This window comes from Mobula birostris, chromosome 26 (genome assembly GCF_030028105.1).
Source record: "Mobula birostris isolate sMobBir1 chromosome 26, sMobBir1.hap1, whole genome shotgun sequence".
In the NCBI taxonomy this organism is placed as follows: Eukaryota; Metazoa; Chordata; class Chondrichthyes; order Myliobatiformes; family Myliobatidae; genus Mobula; species Mobula birostris.
In genome coordinates, this window is record NC_092395.1 from 47,354,247 (window position 1) to 47,371,945 (window position 17,699).

Consider the following 17,699-nt stretch of genomic DNA (forward strand, 5'->3'; position numbering starts at 1 on the left):
TCTTCTGAGGTCACCGACTGTGACCCCTCCGTTCTGGATACGATCGTTCTTCTGCGGTGAACCCAGCACCCAGGCAAGGGCGGACACACACACCAGGTTCCCGCCGATCGTACCTTTCCACCCTGTGCGTCTATGGTCGGTCCCGCGACCAGACCTCCAAAACTTCCACCAACTTGTGGGGGGGGGGGGCACAACGCACCTCCAGGGTCTCGTTATCTCGTGGTGTCGTGGTGTGTGCTTTGCCTTAGCGAATCTGTTCCTTTTATCCCCCTGCTGGGGTATCGCCTGTCCATCAAATTTCAAACAGTTCAGGTTCAAAGCAACCGGTCTAAACAATACTCGGAACTGTGTCCTCTGATAACTTGGTCTTTTGTCACACCCCACCCATCAAAGGATACACACAATTATACATGTTCATCAGCTCTTTGGCTAATACAGAGAACTTTACGTTGTCAACCCTTGACAGACAGTCAGCAATCACATTTTCCGTTCCTTTTATATGTGTTATTTTAATAATCCTCTAAGACCAGGCTCCAACTTAGCAAACTTCATAGTGGCCAAAAACACTAATGAGTTGTGATCAGTGTAACTCCTCAGTGGTTTTCGTCCCAGACACAGATAACAAGGGTCGTCCCGCACCAACTTAGCATTCTTTGGCAAGGGCTTAGTAAGAGGGTGAGTAATATCCGCAAAGTTTTTTTTTGCAAAACTTCCGACAGTACTCCATCATTTCCAAGAACCTTCTCAGGGCTCTCTTGTCTGTCGGGGTGGGGACTTCAGAGATAGCCCGTACCTTAGCCTGCATCGGAGCCAGCTTCCCCTGTCCTACCACAAATCCCAGATAAGTGACCTTCGCGTGGCCGAATTCACTTTTTGCGAGGTTCACTGTCAGGCTGGCTTCAAACAGCCATTTAACCAGTGCCACACTGTGCTCCTCCTACGTGTCACTCCAGACCACTACATTGCCAATATACACTTCTGTGTTCTTTAGCCCGTTTGTCACTGAATTAATCACCCTATAGGGGTGTTGCTCACTAGGCTGACCTGATGTGACAACAGCACCATGTCCCGGCTCTTTGCATCGCCTCGGGACATTCGGACATCTGTGTGCGTGCCGTTTAATTAGCTCTCGTAAAGGGTCACTTTGTTCGGGGATTAAGGGAGAGACCTTATCAGCAAAGCTGGCCAAAACAATAGGCTTCTCCCATCTGGTCGGCACCATACTTATCTTTTCAAAATGGGTTTTCTCCTTATCAGGTGGCACACTAGCCTCATTAATTTTCGTGATAACACCGACTAGGTCTGTTCGTCTATCGTGGCAAGCTGTTAGCATATCAAAAGCCTGTAACTGTGTTAGCTCACGTCTACAATAGTCAATAACATCCTTCCTCCTGTGTGGCCAGTAAAACTCTTTCATGATTCCGCCGACTGTTTTCCTCCCCCCAAAATGTCCACCGAGGGGTATCTTGTGGGCCAGGTTAAGAATCTCATCCCCATAAATTTTTGGCACCACCCCCCATTCCTCATCTGCGGGCACGGTACTTTGTCCCCATTTCTTCCTTAGTACTCCCTCTTCCACACAATAGCCCACTGGCTCCCTTTTTTAATTCTTCTTCGGAGAGAGCTGTCTCCGCCGAAACCATCAGCTCCTCGTCTCGCTCCTGTGCCTGTACAAATTCCTTCCTGGCTAATGATAAATCTAACTTAATTTCCGTTTCACTACACTGCTCCTCACTTTCTAACCCCTTCTGATACAAGGCTGGTAAAAACGTCTCAGCCAAAACTATATTTACTTCAGCAGCCTTTCTAGACATGCCCCGAGTCACTGCGCAAAAGGGATAAACCTGTGAGTCCATGGGCGGGGCCTCAATCCTGGCAGGCTGGCTTGTCAATCTTACTGCTGCGTACACCTCTCCGCCGGCGAGGTCATTACTGAGTAAGACCTCCACGTCTTTCATTGGTGGTTCGGGCCTCACCCCGATCGTGACCGGTCCAGAGACCAAGTCGCTTTTTAGGTGTATCTAGTGCAAAGGTACTGCTTCAGTCCCTTTCCCAATGCCTTTTATGACCCTGAACTCCCCAGTCTGGGTCTCTGAACTAAAATCTAACACACTCTTTAATATCAATGACTGACAAGCTCCCGTGTCTCTCCAGATCCGTACTGGAACTGGGTTTAACCCCTCCTTCACCGACACCAATCCGGCCGAGATAAACTTCTCGCGCCCTTTCTGAACTTTATCAGACCTCTTCTCTCCTAGCGGTTTGCTTACCAGCTCAGTACAGCCAGTCAGAACCGTCTTTTTCCCTTTTCCCATCTCCTTCTTTGGGGCAAAGCACCTGGACGCAAAGTGTCCGACTTTCCCACAATTATAGCATACAACCCCAGGAGACTTCCTACCAAACTGCTCCCGGTCTACCTTATCCTTCTCACTAGTGCCCGGCTTACTTTCTGACTTTTCTGGCGGACTCTCCCCGCCGTCCTGACTACCCTTCTGGTAGCCTTTACTCGGGGTAAACTTCGTTTTATGTGTCAACGCGTACTCATCCGCTAACTTAGCAGTTGCGGCTAACGTGGCTGCCTCTTTCTCATCTAGGTAGGGTCTCATACCTTCAGGGACACAACCTTTAAACTGCTCAATCAGGATCAGCTGTAGCAGTTTGTCATAATCCCCATTGACCCCTTTCGAGGCGCACCAACGCTCACAATATGTCTGCAGCTCACGGGCAAACTCTAAATACATGCAGCCCCACTGCTTCCTCACATTCCGGAACCTCTGCCGGTATGCCTCCGGGACCAACTCATAAATCCTGAGTATGGCCTTTTTCACCACCTCATACCTCTGGGCATCTTCTGCGGACAAAGCCGAGTAAGCTTGTTGGGCTTTTCCTTTAAGTACACTCTGAAGCAAAACAGCCCGCTTATCCTTCAGCCAGTCCTGACTTGCAGCAACTTTTTCAAAATGGAGAAAGTACCGATCAACATCGGTCTAGTCAAATGGGGGAACCAGCCTAACCTCCTGGGTCGCCCTGAACCCTCCACCTCGGTTCAGCATGGGCCCCTGCGCTGCCGTCATCTTTAACCTCTCCAGCTCAAGTTCCCTTTCCCTCTGTTTCTCCAACTGCCTCTCTTCTCGCTCCAACTGCCTCTCTCTCTCTCGCCATTCTAACTGTTTCTCTTCGTGTTCTAGCTGCCTTTACGGAACTCGTGCTGGAGTCTCAATTTTTCAATCTGCACCTGTACTGCATCTCCACCAGGTTTTCCAATAGATATCACCTCCAGTTTCCTTTGGGGAAACACACCTTTAGACACATAATGCTCTGTGATAGCTCCGTGCATCTCCTCTCTCCTCATTGTCGACTTCCCCTTAACAAGATTCAACCGTTTGGCCACAGCTGCCAATTCCGCTTTCCTGGCATCCTCTAATGCCTCCAAGGTCGGCGCCTTTAGAAATTCCTCAATCTCCATTTCTGCTGTTTGCCTTTTCTTTCTTTCGGGAATTTTAACCCAATCAATTTACCCCGTCCCAAATTTAGCGTTCAAAATCGCGGACGAGAACCCCACTTACGTTACGTACCCCGTAACTGGGTTGCCAAACCAGCAGAAATGGACCATTTAGTTGGAGTCTGGATTACTGGAACTAAGGAAGTTTTATTAAAGAAATAAGTAACGCAGTACTCTAATAGTAAGGATATAAATGCAACAGGTTAGCAATGAATAAACACACATGTACACTGAACTAGGATAATAGGATCAATCAAGCTCTATCGCATTCTGGGGGAAAAATGATCAGTCTCAAGTGACGTGGAGTTCAGTTCAGTTTAGTTCAGTTCGCAGTAATCGCTGTTGTGCTGTTGGGGAGAGAGAGAGAGAGAGAGAGCGAATGATGATATTCAAATCGGATTCAACAGACCTTTGATATTCCTCGCAGTTAGCTTTCGGGCGAGCCCTTTGTAATGTCTTCTGAGGTCACCGACTGTGACCCTTCCGTTCCGGATACGATCGTTCTTCTGCGGTGAACCCGGCACCCAGGCAAGGGTGGACACACACACACCAGGTTCCCGCCGATCGTACCTTTCCACCCTGTGCGTCTATGGTCGGTCCCGCGACCAGACCTCCAAAACTTCCACCAACTTGTGTGGGCACAATGCACTTCCAGAGTCTTGTTATCTCGTGGTGCCGTGGTGTGTGCTTTGCCTTAGCGAACCTGTACCTTTTATCCCCCTGCTGGTGTATCGCCTGTCCATCAAACTTCAAACAGTTCAGGTTCAAAGCAACTGGTCTGACAATACTCGGAACTGTGTCTCTTTTCATTAAACTCTCTCGTCTCTCATATTAGCATTTGGAATGTTTCTCCCTTTGTCTGTCTTATCTGCATCAATCTTCTGATAACTTGGTCTTTTGTCACACCACCGAGATGCAGCACTGAGCGTCATAGGAAGTCATTCCTGCCTGTGGCCATCAAACTTTACAACTCCTCCCTTGGAGGGTCAGACATCCTGAGCCAATAGGCTGGTCCTGGACTTATTTCATAATTCACTGGCATAATTTACATATTACTATTTAACTATTTATGGTTCTATTACTATTTATTATTTATGGAGCAACCGTAACGAAAACCAATTTCCCCCGGGATCAATAAAGTATGACTATGATCACTGCTCAAGATGGGGTTCTCTTTAGCTTAACTCTTCACTCTTCTTCTCCACAGGAAGAGCTTTCCTTCCCAACACGCCACAATCTCTGCCTTTGCAGCGGTGTACATCTCGGTGAGTCTCTCCGCTCTTTAACAGCGACTCTTTCACTGGGCATCAGGAGATCTGCAGTGCAAACATAACAATAAACTCTGTGGAATGTGACAATCCTGTTATATGTTCCTTCCAAATGTCTCAAATGGCTCCCATTGTGCTAGATCACAACACTCCCTCAGCAGTCCTAGAGATAGATTGAGCAGAGCTGCCTCGTTTCCTTTGTGATTTGGACTTGAATGATGATCTCATAAACATATTTAAAAGGATTTTTATAGTGTATATGAAGTGTTCTTGGTTGGGAAATCAAGTATGATGTGTCATAAAGTTAATGTGGATTTACTGGGGACATAAATCAGGAAGCAATTTCTTATGCAATATGTGGCTATAATCTGGAATTCTCTCCCCAGGATGCACTGGAGCATTGGAGAATGAGAGGGATATATTTCTGGAGGGATTGAGGGGATTAAAACTGAGCTATGGATTAGCGTGATCTGATTGAATAGGATATTGATATCTCCCATGCTTTTCTTTCAGATGTACTTTAACTCCACAATATCTGACTGCACCAAGCTACTGAAGCCAGTTCTGGTATTCGCCTTTGCAATTGGTGCAGGAATCTGTGGCCTGACTCAGATCACTCAGTACAGAAGCCACCCGCTGGATGTGTATGTGGGCTTTATCATTGGGGCCGGGATTGCTGCATACCTGGTGAGTGGTGGTAAGGGAGTCAACAACAAGGGGATGAATGTCCTCTCGGTCTCTCATGTTCTTGTCAACATGCCCCCCAAGGACCCCTGGGGGAAAAGTAGTTGTTTTAATTCATAAACAAGAGATTCTGCAGATTCTGAAAATCTAGGGCAGCACACACAAAACGTTGGACGAACTCAGCAAGTAATGCAGCAGCTATGGAGGAGAATAAGCATTTGATGTTTCAGGCTGAGACCCGTCATCAGGACTTGGCCCAAACATTAACTGTTTATTTCCCTCCTTAGATGCTGCCTGACTTGATTTTGTGTGTGTTACTATAATTCAACCCTTTTCGTCCCAGGTTCAAGAACATCCCTTTAACTACTTGGTTCTTAGACCAGCCTGCACAACCTCGTCACTACCTCCATATAGCAACACTATGATTGTTTGTTTCTCTTGTGACTTGTATATCTAATGTTATCTGCCTGTGATGCTCCCGCAGGAGGGTTTTTCATTGCACCTCTGCACGTGTGTGCATGTGACAATAAACTCAACTTTAACTTCAATAGGTTTCAGTAGGTACATTTAATGTCAGAGAAATATATACAATATACATCCTGAGATTCTTTTTCTTCACAAACATCCGGAGAAACAGAGGAGTGCCCCAAAGCTCCTCCCCAGCTCCCCCTCCCACCCACAAGCAGCATCAAGGCAATGACCCCCCCCTTCCCCAACCAGCAAAAAAGCATCGGTGCCCCCCACTGAGCACTCAAGTGTGCAGCAAAGCATCAATAAAGACACAGATTTGCAGTACCCTGAAGACTACTAGTTCACCCAGTAATTCAACATACCACAGGCTCTCTCTCTTCCTAATAAGGGAAAACGAGGTATCCCCGTTTCACAGTGAGAGGGCAGACATAACAAACAACTCGCTTATTCATGATGTTAAAAGTCTGTTGCACCGCTTTTTCCGAGCTCTGTGCCCAAAGAGCTCGGGTCTCTGAATACACAGCCCACGGTAGCTATCCTGCTGCCCGATGTTCCATGTTCTCCCACGATGCCTCAGTCAGGGTTACCGTCATTGAATCAGCCCGTCTCCAGAGCCATGGCGATCAGGCACCCTGAAGTCAAGCTGTTCTTCCAGGCCGTGTCCTTGGGATACCAAAAAGTGACCGGTCATGAGGCCCTGAGAGTGGGTCCCATTCCCACGAAGAGCCGAGGTCAGAGTGTAACTCCAGGTCAGGGTCTTCAAAAGAACCTTGAAAAGGAAAAAAGATGTCAAAGATGGAAAGAGAGCTGTTTCCAAAGATGCAAGTAAAGGAGTTGCCGTTTAACACCATCATCACTGCTCCGCCTTTCAACTCCGACTTTCATCACAGATAGCGAAAGGTATTTCCCAAGCACAGGAAGATGTCCCAGTTGACAGCAAGATAAATGACTCGGTTTCAGAATGAATGGCAGTGAGTTCTCCCTGTCATCTCAGACCAACACTAGGTAGTGAAGTTGCCCTCAAGCAGTTCTTGTGCTTACCAACCATGAGATGGGAGCTTTAAGATTCCCGAGAGGGCAGCTTCATACCTCATCTGACGCAGAGCACCTGCACGACTTCTTCCCTGAAGAGCTTATCTAGATCGGGTGCCTGTGTCTGTGAAGAACACTTGAATCGGTCGTTCTGAACCTGGAAAAGTTCTATCACTGAGCAACATCACACATGATTGGCCAAAGATCAGTTGAGAGGCAATGTCATTTAACATGACAGTCAGAAACTTGGGAGCGACATGTTGCTTCAGGAGTCAGTACTAAAACCATTTAGACCCAGAGCCATAGGATCGGAATTATGCCATTCAGCCCATCGAGTCTGCTCTGCAATTTGATCACAGCTAATTTATTATTCCCTTTCAACTCCATTCTCCTGCCTTCTTCCCGTAATCTTGGACACTCTCATTAATCAAGAAACAATCAACCTCTGTTTTAAATATACCTAATGATTTGGTATCTGCAGCCGTCAGTGACAATGAATTCCACAGATTCACCACCCTTTGGGTATACTTACAGGCCTGAGAATTGGTTCTTATTTTATCGATGTGCATGGAAATATTTTTCCTAAGTGCACCTTAATTCCATTCTGGCTGATCAGTTGTTTTATTTATGAGACAGTTGCTCATTCTGCAGAATGCACAGCAGACATCCATTGGGACGCCCCAAGATAGAATCTCATTAACTGGACACCGAACACTAACAAAAAACATTACCAGAGTCCTTGCCAGCAAAATCAGATGCTCAGCCCCATGAATGAAAGACTCCAATTCAAAATCCTCCCGTTTTGTTCTGTAAATGATCCTGATGAGGTAATGTCAGACTGCTCAAAGATGCATTTTGATATTTATGAAATTCCTCCCTTACTTATGCTTAGTTTTAAAGTAACAGGATACATTGTGCGCCTTTCTGATCGCGCATCTATAGAGAGGATTTTATTAGGGTGGAAAGAATGCAGCAAAGATTCCTGAGGATGTTACTGGGACTGGAGGGCTTAGACAACTGGAGGCCGAGAGGTGATCTTCATGGAGGTATATAAAATCATGATGGGCATAGGAAAGGTGGAAGGACAAAATCTTTGTCCCATGATAGGGGAGTCTAAAACAATCCACCTGCTGAACTTCACTGCACTTTTCCTATTGCAGGTATATCCTCGCTGTGGTAGAGAGGTCAGTCCTGGTCTAGACAAGTCCCTGCATAATTGGTACAAGATAGCTCTAACCTCATACTCAGATCTTCCTACAATAAAAGCTAATTTGCCTTCCCAACTGCTAGCTGAACAAAGACATACAAGTATGTCCCTCTGCACCACATAATCTTTCAATCTCTCAACATTTAAGCCCAGCCTTTCTCTTTTCTCTGTGACAAAGGTAACTTCACATTTTTCCAGATCGTTTCATCTATCATGTTCTGCACCATTCATTTAGCCAGACTGCGAACCAATGGAACATGCTCAGGGTCAGCGTAACTTCTCAGCTTTGTATCTCCAGATAATCAGTCACCAATGACTGACACTTACAGAGCCTAGTCAAATGTCTGTGTAAGGGTCACAGTGAAAAGGAGCATGAATAAGCATTCACATCAAGCTACATAGCGTGATTGTAGTGATGAGGGAGCTTCCTGAAGGAGGAAGGAATGAAATGGAGAGAAAGAAAAAGCTGATGAAAATTTCAGAGCTATTGGCCAGTCACAATCAGCTTTATATCGCTGACACTTTTCAAGAATTTTGTTGTTTTATGGCAGCAGTACATTGCAAGGCACAAATTACAAGAATAAATGAACAGTGATAAAGATAATAATGAGGTAGTGTTCATAGACTGTTCAGAAATCTGATTGCGGAGGGGAAGAAGCTGTTCTTTAAATGCTGAGTATGAGTCTTTGGGCTCCTGTATCACCTCCTTGATAGTGTAAAGCAGCTGAGGATATGGCCATTGGGGAGAGACAAAACTGGGAAATGTTCCACAGGTGGAATGGTGAATGTAGGGGATGCAGGGATTGTAGGGCTGGAGAAGATCGCGGCTGGTGGTTGAATACAGGCTTTAGGTCTGGGAGAGGTTACATGTAGGATTGCAGGACTGAAGGAGATTACATGTGTAGGTGGACATGCAGAGAACAAGACTGGAGGGTTGTAACTGGGCAAAGTTGCCTGGAGCTCTGGCTAAACTGTCAGGGAAGACGGTATGGCTGGAAGAGAGTATATGGAGGCTTATAATTCTGGAGGTGATTTGGTAGACAACTGTGAGTCTGGGAAGTTACACAGAGGGTTATAAGGCTGGAGGAGATGATGTGAAGAGCCAAGTAGTAGGAGGTTATGTGGATGAAGGGGGATAAATGCAGAGTTGTGCAGATGGGGGCTGTAGGGTTACAAGAGGTTGTAAAGCATGCTAGAGTTACAGGAAGTTATATGGTCTTAAGGCTGAAGGGAGTTACTTTAAAGAAAATGAGAATGAGTCTTGCAGTGTTTAATAGGGTTTTAGACAGACGGGGAATGAAGGGATATAGATCTTGTGCAGGCAAATAGAATAATTTAAACTGAAGGTCCTGTTCCTGTGTTGCACTGGTCTATATTCTATTTTATAACCGGAATGCTGGTGCAGGAGGTTTGCTGAGCTGCACAATGGGATGATGGGAAATACACCATGAAATCTTGGATCAGGTCAAATGTCGGCTGGGACTCGAGTTGTGAGTTTAATGCCACATGCATAAGGACAAGTATACACAGATGCAATGTGAAACTTGCAGCAATATCACAGGTACATGGGATCAGATACACAAGGAAAACCAATTAAAATAAATTATACATCATTTTTACAAGAAAGAACACAATTGAACAGTACCACAAAATCCATTTTAGTGCAAAGTGATCATAATGTCGTTATACTGAGGTAGTGATTAAGGTTGTGGGTTGGTACAACAACAGAATGGCAGAAGGGAAGTAGCTGTTTCTGAACCTGCTGGTGTGGGACTCCAGGCTGACACCATCTGCGGGAAGGTGGCATGGGCTGGATGGTGAGCATCGGTTGAAACTTGCAGTTGACTCATGGTCCCATCTCCTCCAGGACAACTCAGACTGTCAGAGAAATGTCTGCTACCGTGGCTGTTTCTGACAGCAGTGCCGATCAGGCTCCTAGTCTCTCTTAAATGAAGCGTAGCTAGCAGGGCTCGGTCCAATTATGAGCCAGCCTGACAAAGGCTGCACCTTCCTTGGGTACACTGTGAAGCAATGCTATGGAATGAACTAATTCCTGGCTGCGTACAGTACATGTCTGTCAGCTAGCTGTTCCCATGGGAAACACTTCACCACGGTGCTGGCCACGGGTATTAATTACACATCCAAATGTGACAAGTGGTGAACATTCCAGGATAATTATAGCTGAGCAAATGTTTCAACAATGCACTGCTTACTGAAGCAAGTCTTCATCTGTGTTTTTCAGAAGGAACTGGAGAAAGAGTGAGTGATCTCCTGACAGCTATAAATATAATAACTTGACATCCAAACCATTGTTCTCTCACTACTGTAAACATCAGTGGAATCATAAAAACTATCTGGCACCTTATAAGTGAGAACAGTTTCATTTTTGAAAAGGAATTGCAGATCAAAATGAGAAGAACATGCTCTGTGATGCTCTCAAAAAGAAACCTTCACAGCGATCAAATAGTTAGAAGCTGTTTAGCCCCAGAGACTACTCTGATACTCATTTAGATCACTGCTGCTCTGTATTTTAATTCCATTTAACTGCCTAGGCTCCACGTCACTCAAACATACTTCAACAAAAACCTAGAAGTTCCAATCCAGAGGAGTCAGCCTCCTGGAGAAAGTTACCACATCCCTACCAGCTTTTGACCAAATGCACAAACCCCTGTTTCGTTCCACAGAATCTCTTGCTTTAACTTCAATATTATGTCTCCTAACTTACCCAGTGGCAGAAATAATCTCTCTTTTTTTTCTGCCCTATTGAATCCCTTCCCGCCTTGATTGTTTCACCTGCTTGACATTGTGCACGCGAGAGATTTTGCAAAGACAGCAATAATTTAACTCTTTAGTCGACCTAAAGGAATAGTTCCAAGACACTGTTAGAAGGACTCATTGATAGGGGTGGCAAATCAAGATGGGAATGTACGATTATAAGAAAATAGGGGCAGGAATAGGTCATTTGGCCCCTTAAACCTGCCCCCACCATTCTATATGTTGATGCTGAATTGGACCTCATCCTCTCTACTATGTCCATCTGCCAAAGGCCTCAATTCTTCCAAACGTGTCTCTATTTCCCCTTTAAGTGATCATTCACATGTACTAAGATGCTATTATTTAAGATGTACTATTATTGTCACATGTACTAAGATGCAGTGAAAAATGTTGCTTTGCATGTCTTCTAGACAGATCGTTCCCTTTGCATTGAGGTAGTAGAACGGGAAAAGCAATAACAGAATGCAGCATAGAGTGTTACAGTGTCAGAAAATATCTAGCGCAGACAGGCGGTAAGCTGTAAGAGCCAGTGATGTAGATTGAGAGAGCAAGGGTTCATTTTTGTCACAGAAGAGTTCTTTTTGGAGTCATGTACCAGCAGGATATAAGCTGTCCTTGAGCCCGGTGGTGTCTGCTTTCGAGCTTGTGCATCTTCTGCCTGGTGGAGACGAAGCAATGACTCGGGTGGGAAGAGCTCTTGATTATGTTGGCTGCTTTCGCAATGATCTGGCCTCCACAACCTATTGGAGTGGAGAATTCTAGTGATCACCACCCTCAATGAGAAGTTATGAGGAATTTCAGTTTTAAATCTCTGCCCAAAATGTTAAAACTATATCTCCCTAAATGAGATTCTATCACTTATGAAAACACCTCCACATCAACCCTGTTAAGCCCCTGTAAGATCTTTATTCTTCTAAACTCCAAAGAATATCAGTTTAACTCCTTTGCCCATTGGTGATAGAAGCTTCCTGAGGTGTGCTGACCATTTGCGGCCAGTAACCTGGCTGGGTAACAGACGCAATGTCAGGCCATCTTTGTGTTGGGAACTACAAGTCAAAGGTTTGAAGAACTAAGATACAGGGGAATCTGTAAACAAAACTGCCATCCATACAGACAGGTATATGGAGGAATTTAAGGTGGGGGGTTATATGGGAGGCAGGGTTTGAGGGTCGGCACAACATTGTGGGCTGAAGGGCCTGTACTGTGCTGTACTATTCTATGTTCTATGTTCATTGCAACAGTACATTGAGACAGGACAAGGGGAAACAGTAAGAGGTTGCAGAATAAAGTAGTACAGTTACACTGAATGTGCAGTGCAGGTAAACAATCAGGTACAAGGCAATAACGAGCTAGATTGTGAAGTCAAGAACCCATCGTAGCTTTACACCAGTGGGATAAAAGCTGTACCTGAACCTGGTAGTGCGGGTATCTCCTGCCAGATGGGAGAAAGGAGAAGAGACAATGTCGAGGGTGGGTGGGGCCTTTGATTACACTGGCTACTTCATAAACAGAGTCTATAAAAGGAAAGCTGGTTTCCATGATGTGCTGAGCTGTGTCCACAATCCTCTGCAGTTACTTCATGTCACGGGCAGAGCAGTTTTAAAGCTTGAATCGACTCTGAATTATCACACTCGATTGTGACTAGTGGAAATTGCTGTTCCTTATTTTACTCTGACAGGGGTTTCATGCAGTCGGGAACTTCAAGGCATCAGAGGATACGTCTCCCAGCAGACCATCCCCTAAGAGTGGGCTCAGACCCCTGACACACCTCCACCATGACTCAGTCTACCAGCAGAGCAAATCCCTCAGCACAGACGAGCTCAACCCACAGCCCCGGCTCGATGGATTGCAACAGCAGTTGGCCCAAAGGGAGAAGAATTCCCTGAACAGCTTGAAACGGGCAAGTGTTGATGTGGAGCTGCTAGCACCACGCAGCCCGATGGGCAAGGAGAACATGGTGACCTTCAGCAACACCCTACCCCGTGTCAACACCCCAAACCTGGACGAAGCTGCCCGCCGTCACATGACCATCCATGTCTCAATGGATGCCTCTCGGTCCAAGCAGCTGATCTCCCAGTGGAAGCAGAAGTCAGTCGATGCCATGTCACTGGATCATGACCCCGCTATCAGCCAGTCACAGCCTCAGATGAGGACGGCTCTGGAGCTGAGGGGTGTGGGCTTTGACCAAGACGAGCCCGCCCCCTCGTCGCTCTATCCCATGGTTCAGGCCAGAAACTCGGAGAGAGGTGGCGGTGCCCGTGTCCTCATCCAATCGCGGCCTGGGACCTCCCAGCTGGTCCACATCCCTGAGGAGACCCAAGGGAACACCAGCACCTCCCCCAAGAGTAACTCGGCACGGGCCAAGTGGATGCTCATGGCGGAGAAGGGAGGTGTGCCGCGACCTAACAACCAGCCCCGCATCATGCAGGTGATTGCCATGTCGAAGCAACAGGGCATGATCACCGTCACGCCGAAGCACTCTGAGGGCTCCAGTAGCTCCGAGTCCTCTCACTATAAGTCTCCCTCAGACCGTGACTCTTCCAGCATCGTCACAGTGGATGCCCACGGTTCCCACCCTGTCGTGCATGTTTCCTCTGGGAATGGCGTGGGACCCTGGGAGTGGAAGTCCCCGCAGGGCAGCATGGACGTCCATGAGGCTTATGAACTCAATGACCTAAACCGGGACTACAGGAGCTATAGGTCGGCCAAAACTAATGGCAACTCTCCGGGTTCTTCTGCCAGTGACCTCGAACAGGAGGATACACACTTCTGCAGCGTTGCCACCATTAACGTCACTGGAGCTGAGAGGAGTGAAACCAATTCGGACACACTGACCATTGGCTCTAGCCGGGACTCAACCCTCAGGAGAAAGCCCAACACGGTGTATCTGGGGGAACGGGAGTGCAGCACTGATGGTGACCAAGAAGCTTACTTGAAGAAACTTCATGCCAGCAGGAGATTCAAAGACTAGATGGAGTGTCAGCTCTTGTTCTGAAGCCACTCACTGCCGTATCAAACTGTTCTGAATTGGTTATCTATGCAGTGCGTTTGTTCCCACATTGAATCTAACAGGAACAGTTGCCTAAGATTTTCTGCTATCAGAACCCTCCAGAGGTTAAGTCATAAACTTACTTCAAAGCTGATTTCTCTGCATTTTGAAACTTCCCCTTTGAACAAAGGACATCCTGAAAACTGGAGACCAGCATTAAATAACCCAGCCTCTGGAGATATTGGCTAGACATTATTTAGAAAGAATTGTATTTAATAGCACCTTTCATGACTCAAGAACTGGTCCACAGCTAATTACTGACTTAAGAGGGCCTTGATACTATTGATTGTTTAAACTCGCATGATACTTGTTTTCTTATCAGAGTTTAAGGCTCTTGGATTTTTTTTTTGCCCAGCATTGAAGTTGCAGATTTAAATTAGTAATGGCTGAGGAAATAAGAGATGAAATTTGTGATCTGTAGGTGATGCTGATAGTGTACTTTGTTTTATCGCAGCTTACTGATATATTGGTCAGCATTCTGTGCCAAGCACAGCACTTTGCAGAATGCATGTGGAGGTGAAGATCTAGTACATCTGTGCCAAACCATCGCCAGCCCTTTACAACAAAAGATTTGGTGTAAACTTGCCGATGGTTCCAATGCATAAGCACTTTAGTGCTGAAGTCTTTTGATTGACGATGTCACTGATAGTAAGTTTGCAAGCAAAATGGTATTCACCTTCCTTGCTCCACAAAACGTCAACCTGGAACTCCAGAACAACTAAAGTAAAACCCTGCAGGTGCTGAAAGTATTGACTAAAACTAGCATGGGATAGATCCCAGCAAGTCAGGTTGCATTCACAGAGAAAAGCAGAATGAATTGTTTTGGTTATTGCAAATTTTGGAAAAAGATAATCTATTGTAATAATTCATTCATCCCTGAAGTTGCCCAACTCAGAGCATGTCCAGCTATTTTCTGTTTATGTTAGAATAATTATGAATGAATCTAAATGTGATCACTATAATATAGATGAAGATGAAACCTCTAAGACAGTTCTACTGGAAAACAGATTATTAGATTTTAATGTAGGACAGGTATTGTCCAGTTTGAAATGAAAGCAATATATTGTAATGCAATACATTAACTATTGAAGTCTACATGAATACCCACACCATCTGGGATGTGGATGACAACTGCTGCTGTCTGTGGTGTTAATCTCATTTGTACATTATAAATTAACTTTGCTCCTGCTATTTTAGCAGTCCCGGATGGAAAAATTCACTCCAAGGCCATCACTGTGAGGTTCTCACATGTGTGATTCAGTCGAACAAGTTTTCAGCCACTCGCTAATCTGTCCAGTCCACTGAATGTGCACGTCACACTGCCCAGTTTACCCTGGTGTCAGCTCACCACTCCCCCCACCCTCCCACACACACGCGCACACAAACACACTGAAACTAGAGAGGCTATACAGCCCCTCAAGCTAAATGTATCCTCCTTTTGCTGAAGGTTGAATGGAGTGGAAAATGAGGATTCAGTCAGGAGGAAATCAGATCAAGCGAGCAAGTCAGCTGTTTTTACCTTCAGGTCTGCAGTGGCTGCTTTGCACTTTCAAATTAACCATTTGGAGATTAAATAACTTCCTGATGATAGGGAGTTTTTCAGGATTTGAAACCTGCTGAGAACCATTTTTATGAATGTCACTGGCTTATTCCAAAAGCTGCAAAGAATGTTTGCTCAGTATTTACTCTGGAGCTAGTAGCCTGCTGTTTTCAGCAGGATGACTGGTCAGTTTTATTTTTCATCATTAATTGGTAGAGCCAGCTTACCTGAAGCAGAGAGGTGATTGTCGGACCGCTAGTAGACTTATGCAGCCACTACATCATGGGAGGGATGGATGTGCAGACAAGGAAGGGGAAGGAGGTTGAGTTTGAGTGACAGACAAGGACAACTGAAAGAGTAGTAAGATTATTGGCCAAAATAAGATACTTGGATAGACAAAGGAGTGAGGGGTCAGTGGCATATTTAGTGGGTGCCGATGGTCCCGCACTGGCATAAAAGAATGACAACAAAAGGTTACATCTAACTCGGTGATGTTGGGAAGCTGAGATAGTAAATGAAAAGCTGAACACAGGCACACTCCTGGAAACCCTGTGTTTAATTATTTGCTTGTGTAAATAAATGTTTACTGACATATTGGAGGCTGGCTCCAAAAAGCTCTTCTGTCCGTGCTTGTCTGAATGATTACTGTTCATAGAGTAACTTTGTTATTAACTGTGAGGAATAATGCACTTGGTTTTGTGAAGCTAACTGTTGTGCTATGCTGGTGATTTTAATGGTAGCTCCTGCTGTTCTGAAGTATTTTGTACCTGGAAGGTGTCACTTGAACAGAAACAAACTTTAAAATTACTTGTGAATTCAATAAATGTCATTTTAAGAAAAGAGCTGAGTGGATTAAATAAGATTCTGTTTCTGAGTGGCTCATTTCTAACAGCATTCCCAATTTTTATGCGCCGCCTTTAATGATGACTAGATTTTTTCCATAACTGTATTCGCCTAATTAAGTTCCCTAACACATTCCATTTGACGAAGTTCAAAGTAAAATTTATTTCGAAATAAAATTTGTTACCACAGCACTGATTCTTGAGGCTTTGGCGAAAACTTGTCCCACTAAGAAAAGTGCTAATTCCATTGAAAATGAATAACATTTTCTTATTTAAAATAATCAGGGTTGATCATCTGGGGGTCTTTTGCACAAATGCAACATTTTTTCAAATGTTTGTTTTTAATTTTATAAATTATATGATTACATGATATCCCAGTACCTGTCACAACCATGATGTGTCAACACTGTCTCTTTTGTATAGAAAGAATCATTTTAAATGATGACATAAATTTATGCATTTTAAGTAGAGGCCAGAGGCAGCCAGCAACAGAGGTAAAACAAGATGGCTCCTGTATACAACTCATGCATGTCATGTAAAAAAGTGTGTGTTTGTCAACACCGTCAGGTTTTCTGTCTGGCGGCAGTGACACGTGGTTTGACGGTGTTGACAAAAAAATCCAAATTCTCCTCAATAGAGGCTTGAATATAATTTATGATCACAGTAAATAGTGATATGGCTTGTAATGTTTCATTAACCTCTTTATTTATAATATACATAATTTCCCCTTTATTTCTTCCACACACAGGCCTACAATATTTCCTTACTATATGTAACCCCAGTGACTAAAACCATAAATGAATTTAGTTGCACCATTTCATAATCATTTTATAAAATTTCACCAAATTAAACATAATTAAATTCATGGTAATTTTGCACAATTTCATAGTAATTCCATTAAATTCTGACCTTCCTTTTATGCATTATGGCTAGGCAGCAGCTATCAGTGGAGGAGCGAAGGGGAAGAAACAGGGAATACCAAAAAAAGCAGAGAGAGAAAATATATAGTGAGCCAGAGTTAAAGGAGGAATACCTGAGAAAGGAAAAGCAAAGATGGAAGAAGAGAGCAGAGGATGGGAAGATAAAAACTATCAGTGATTTGAATGAAAGGAAAAAGAGGAGTAAGAGAAAGGCGTGGAAACGTAAACAGGAAGAGTCAAGAGAGCGTGAGGGAAGTGCCCAGAACGCCCAGAAACTGCCCCAGATAGTCCATTGGATCAGACTATACAGGAGCCAGCTCGCAGTAGGCAGTCTATAGCAGGGGAAAGGGAAAGAAAGAAAACAAGAGCAAGATACTTGAGGGAGATGAAAGCTTTGAAAAATAAACTT

General features: G+C 44.8%; 1 protein-coding gene across 1 annotated transcript in view; it reads left to right on the forward strand.

Moving 5' to 3' along the window:
* Window positions 1-16,311, forward strand: part of LOC140187960 (phospholipid phosphatase-related protein type 3-like) — a 104,769-nt gene extending 88,458 nt beyond the window's left edge. Inside the window, exons 6-8 of the mRNA XM_072243821.1 lie at window positions 4,710-4,767; window positions 5,284-5,457; window positions 12,618-16,311. Coding sequence (XP_072099922.1) covers window positions 4,710-4,767; window positions 5,284-5,457; window positions 12,618-13,910 — 1,525 coding nt within the window. The 3' untranslated portion in view covers window positions 13,911-16,311. The remainder of the gene's footprint in view (window positions 1-4,709; window positions 4,768-5,283; window positions 5,458-12,617) is intronic.
* The last annotated feature ends 1,388 nt before the right edge of the window (window positions 16,312-17,699 follow it).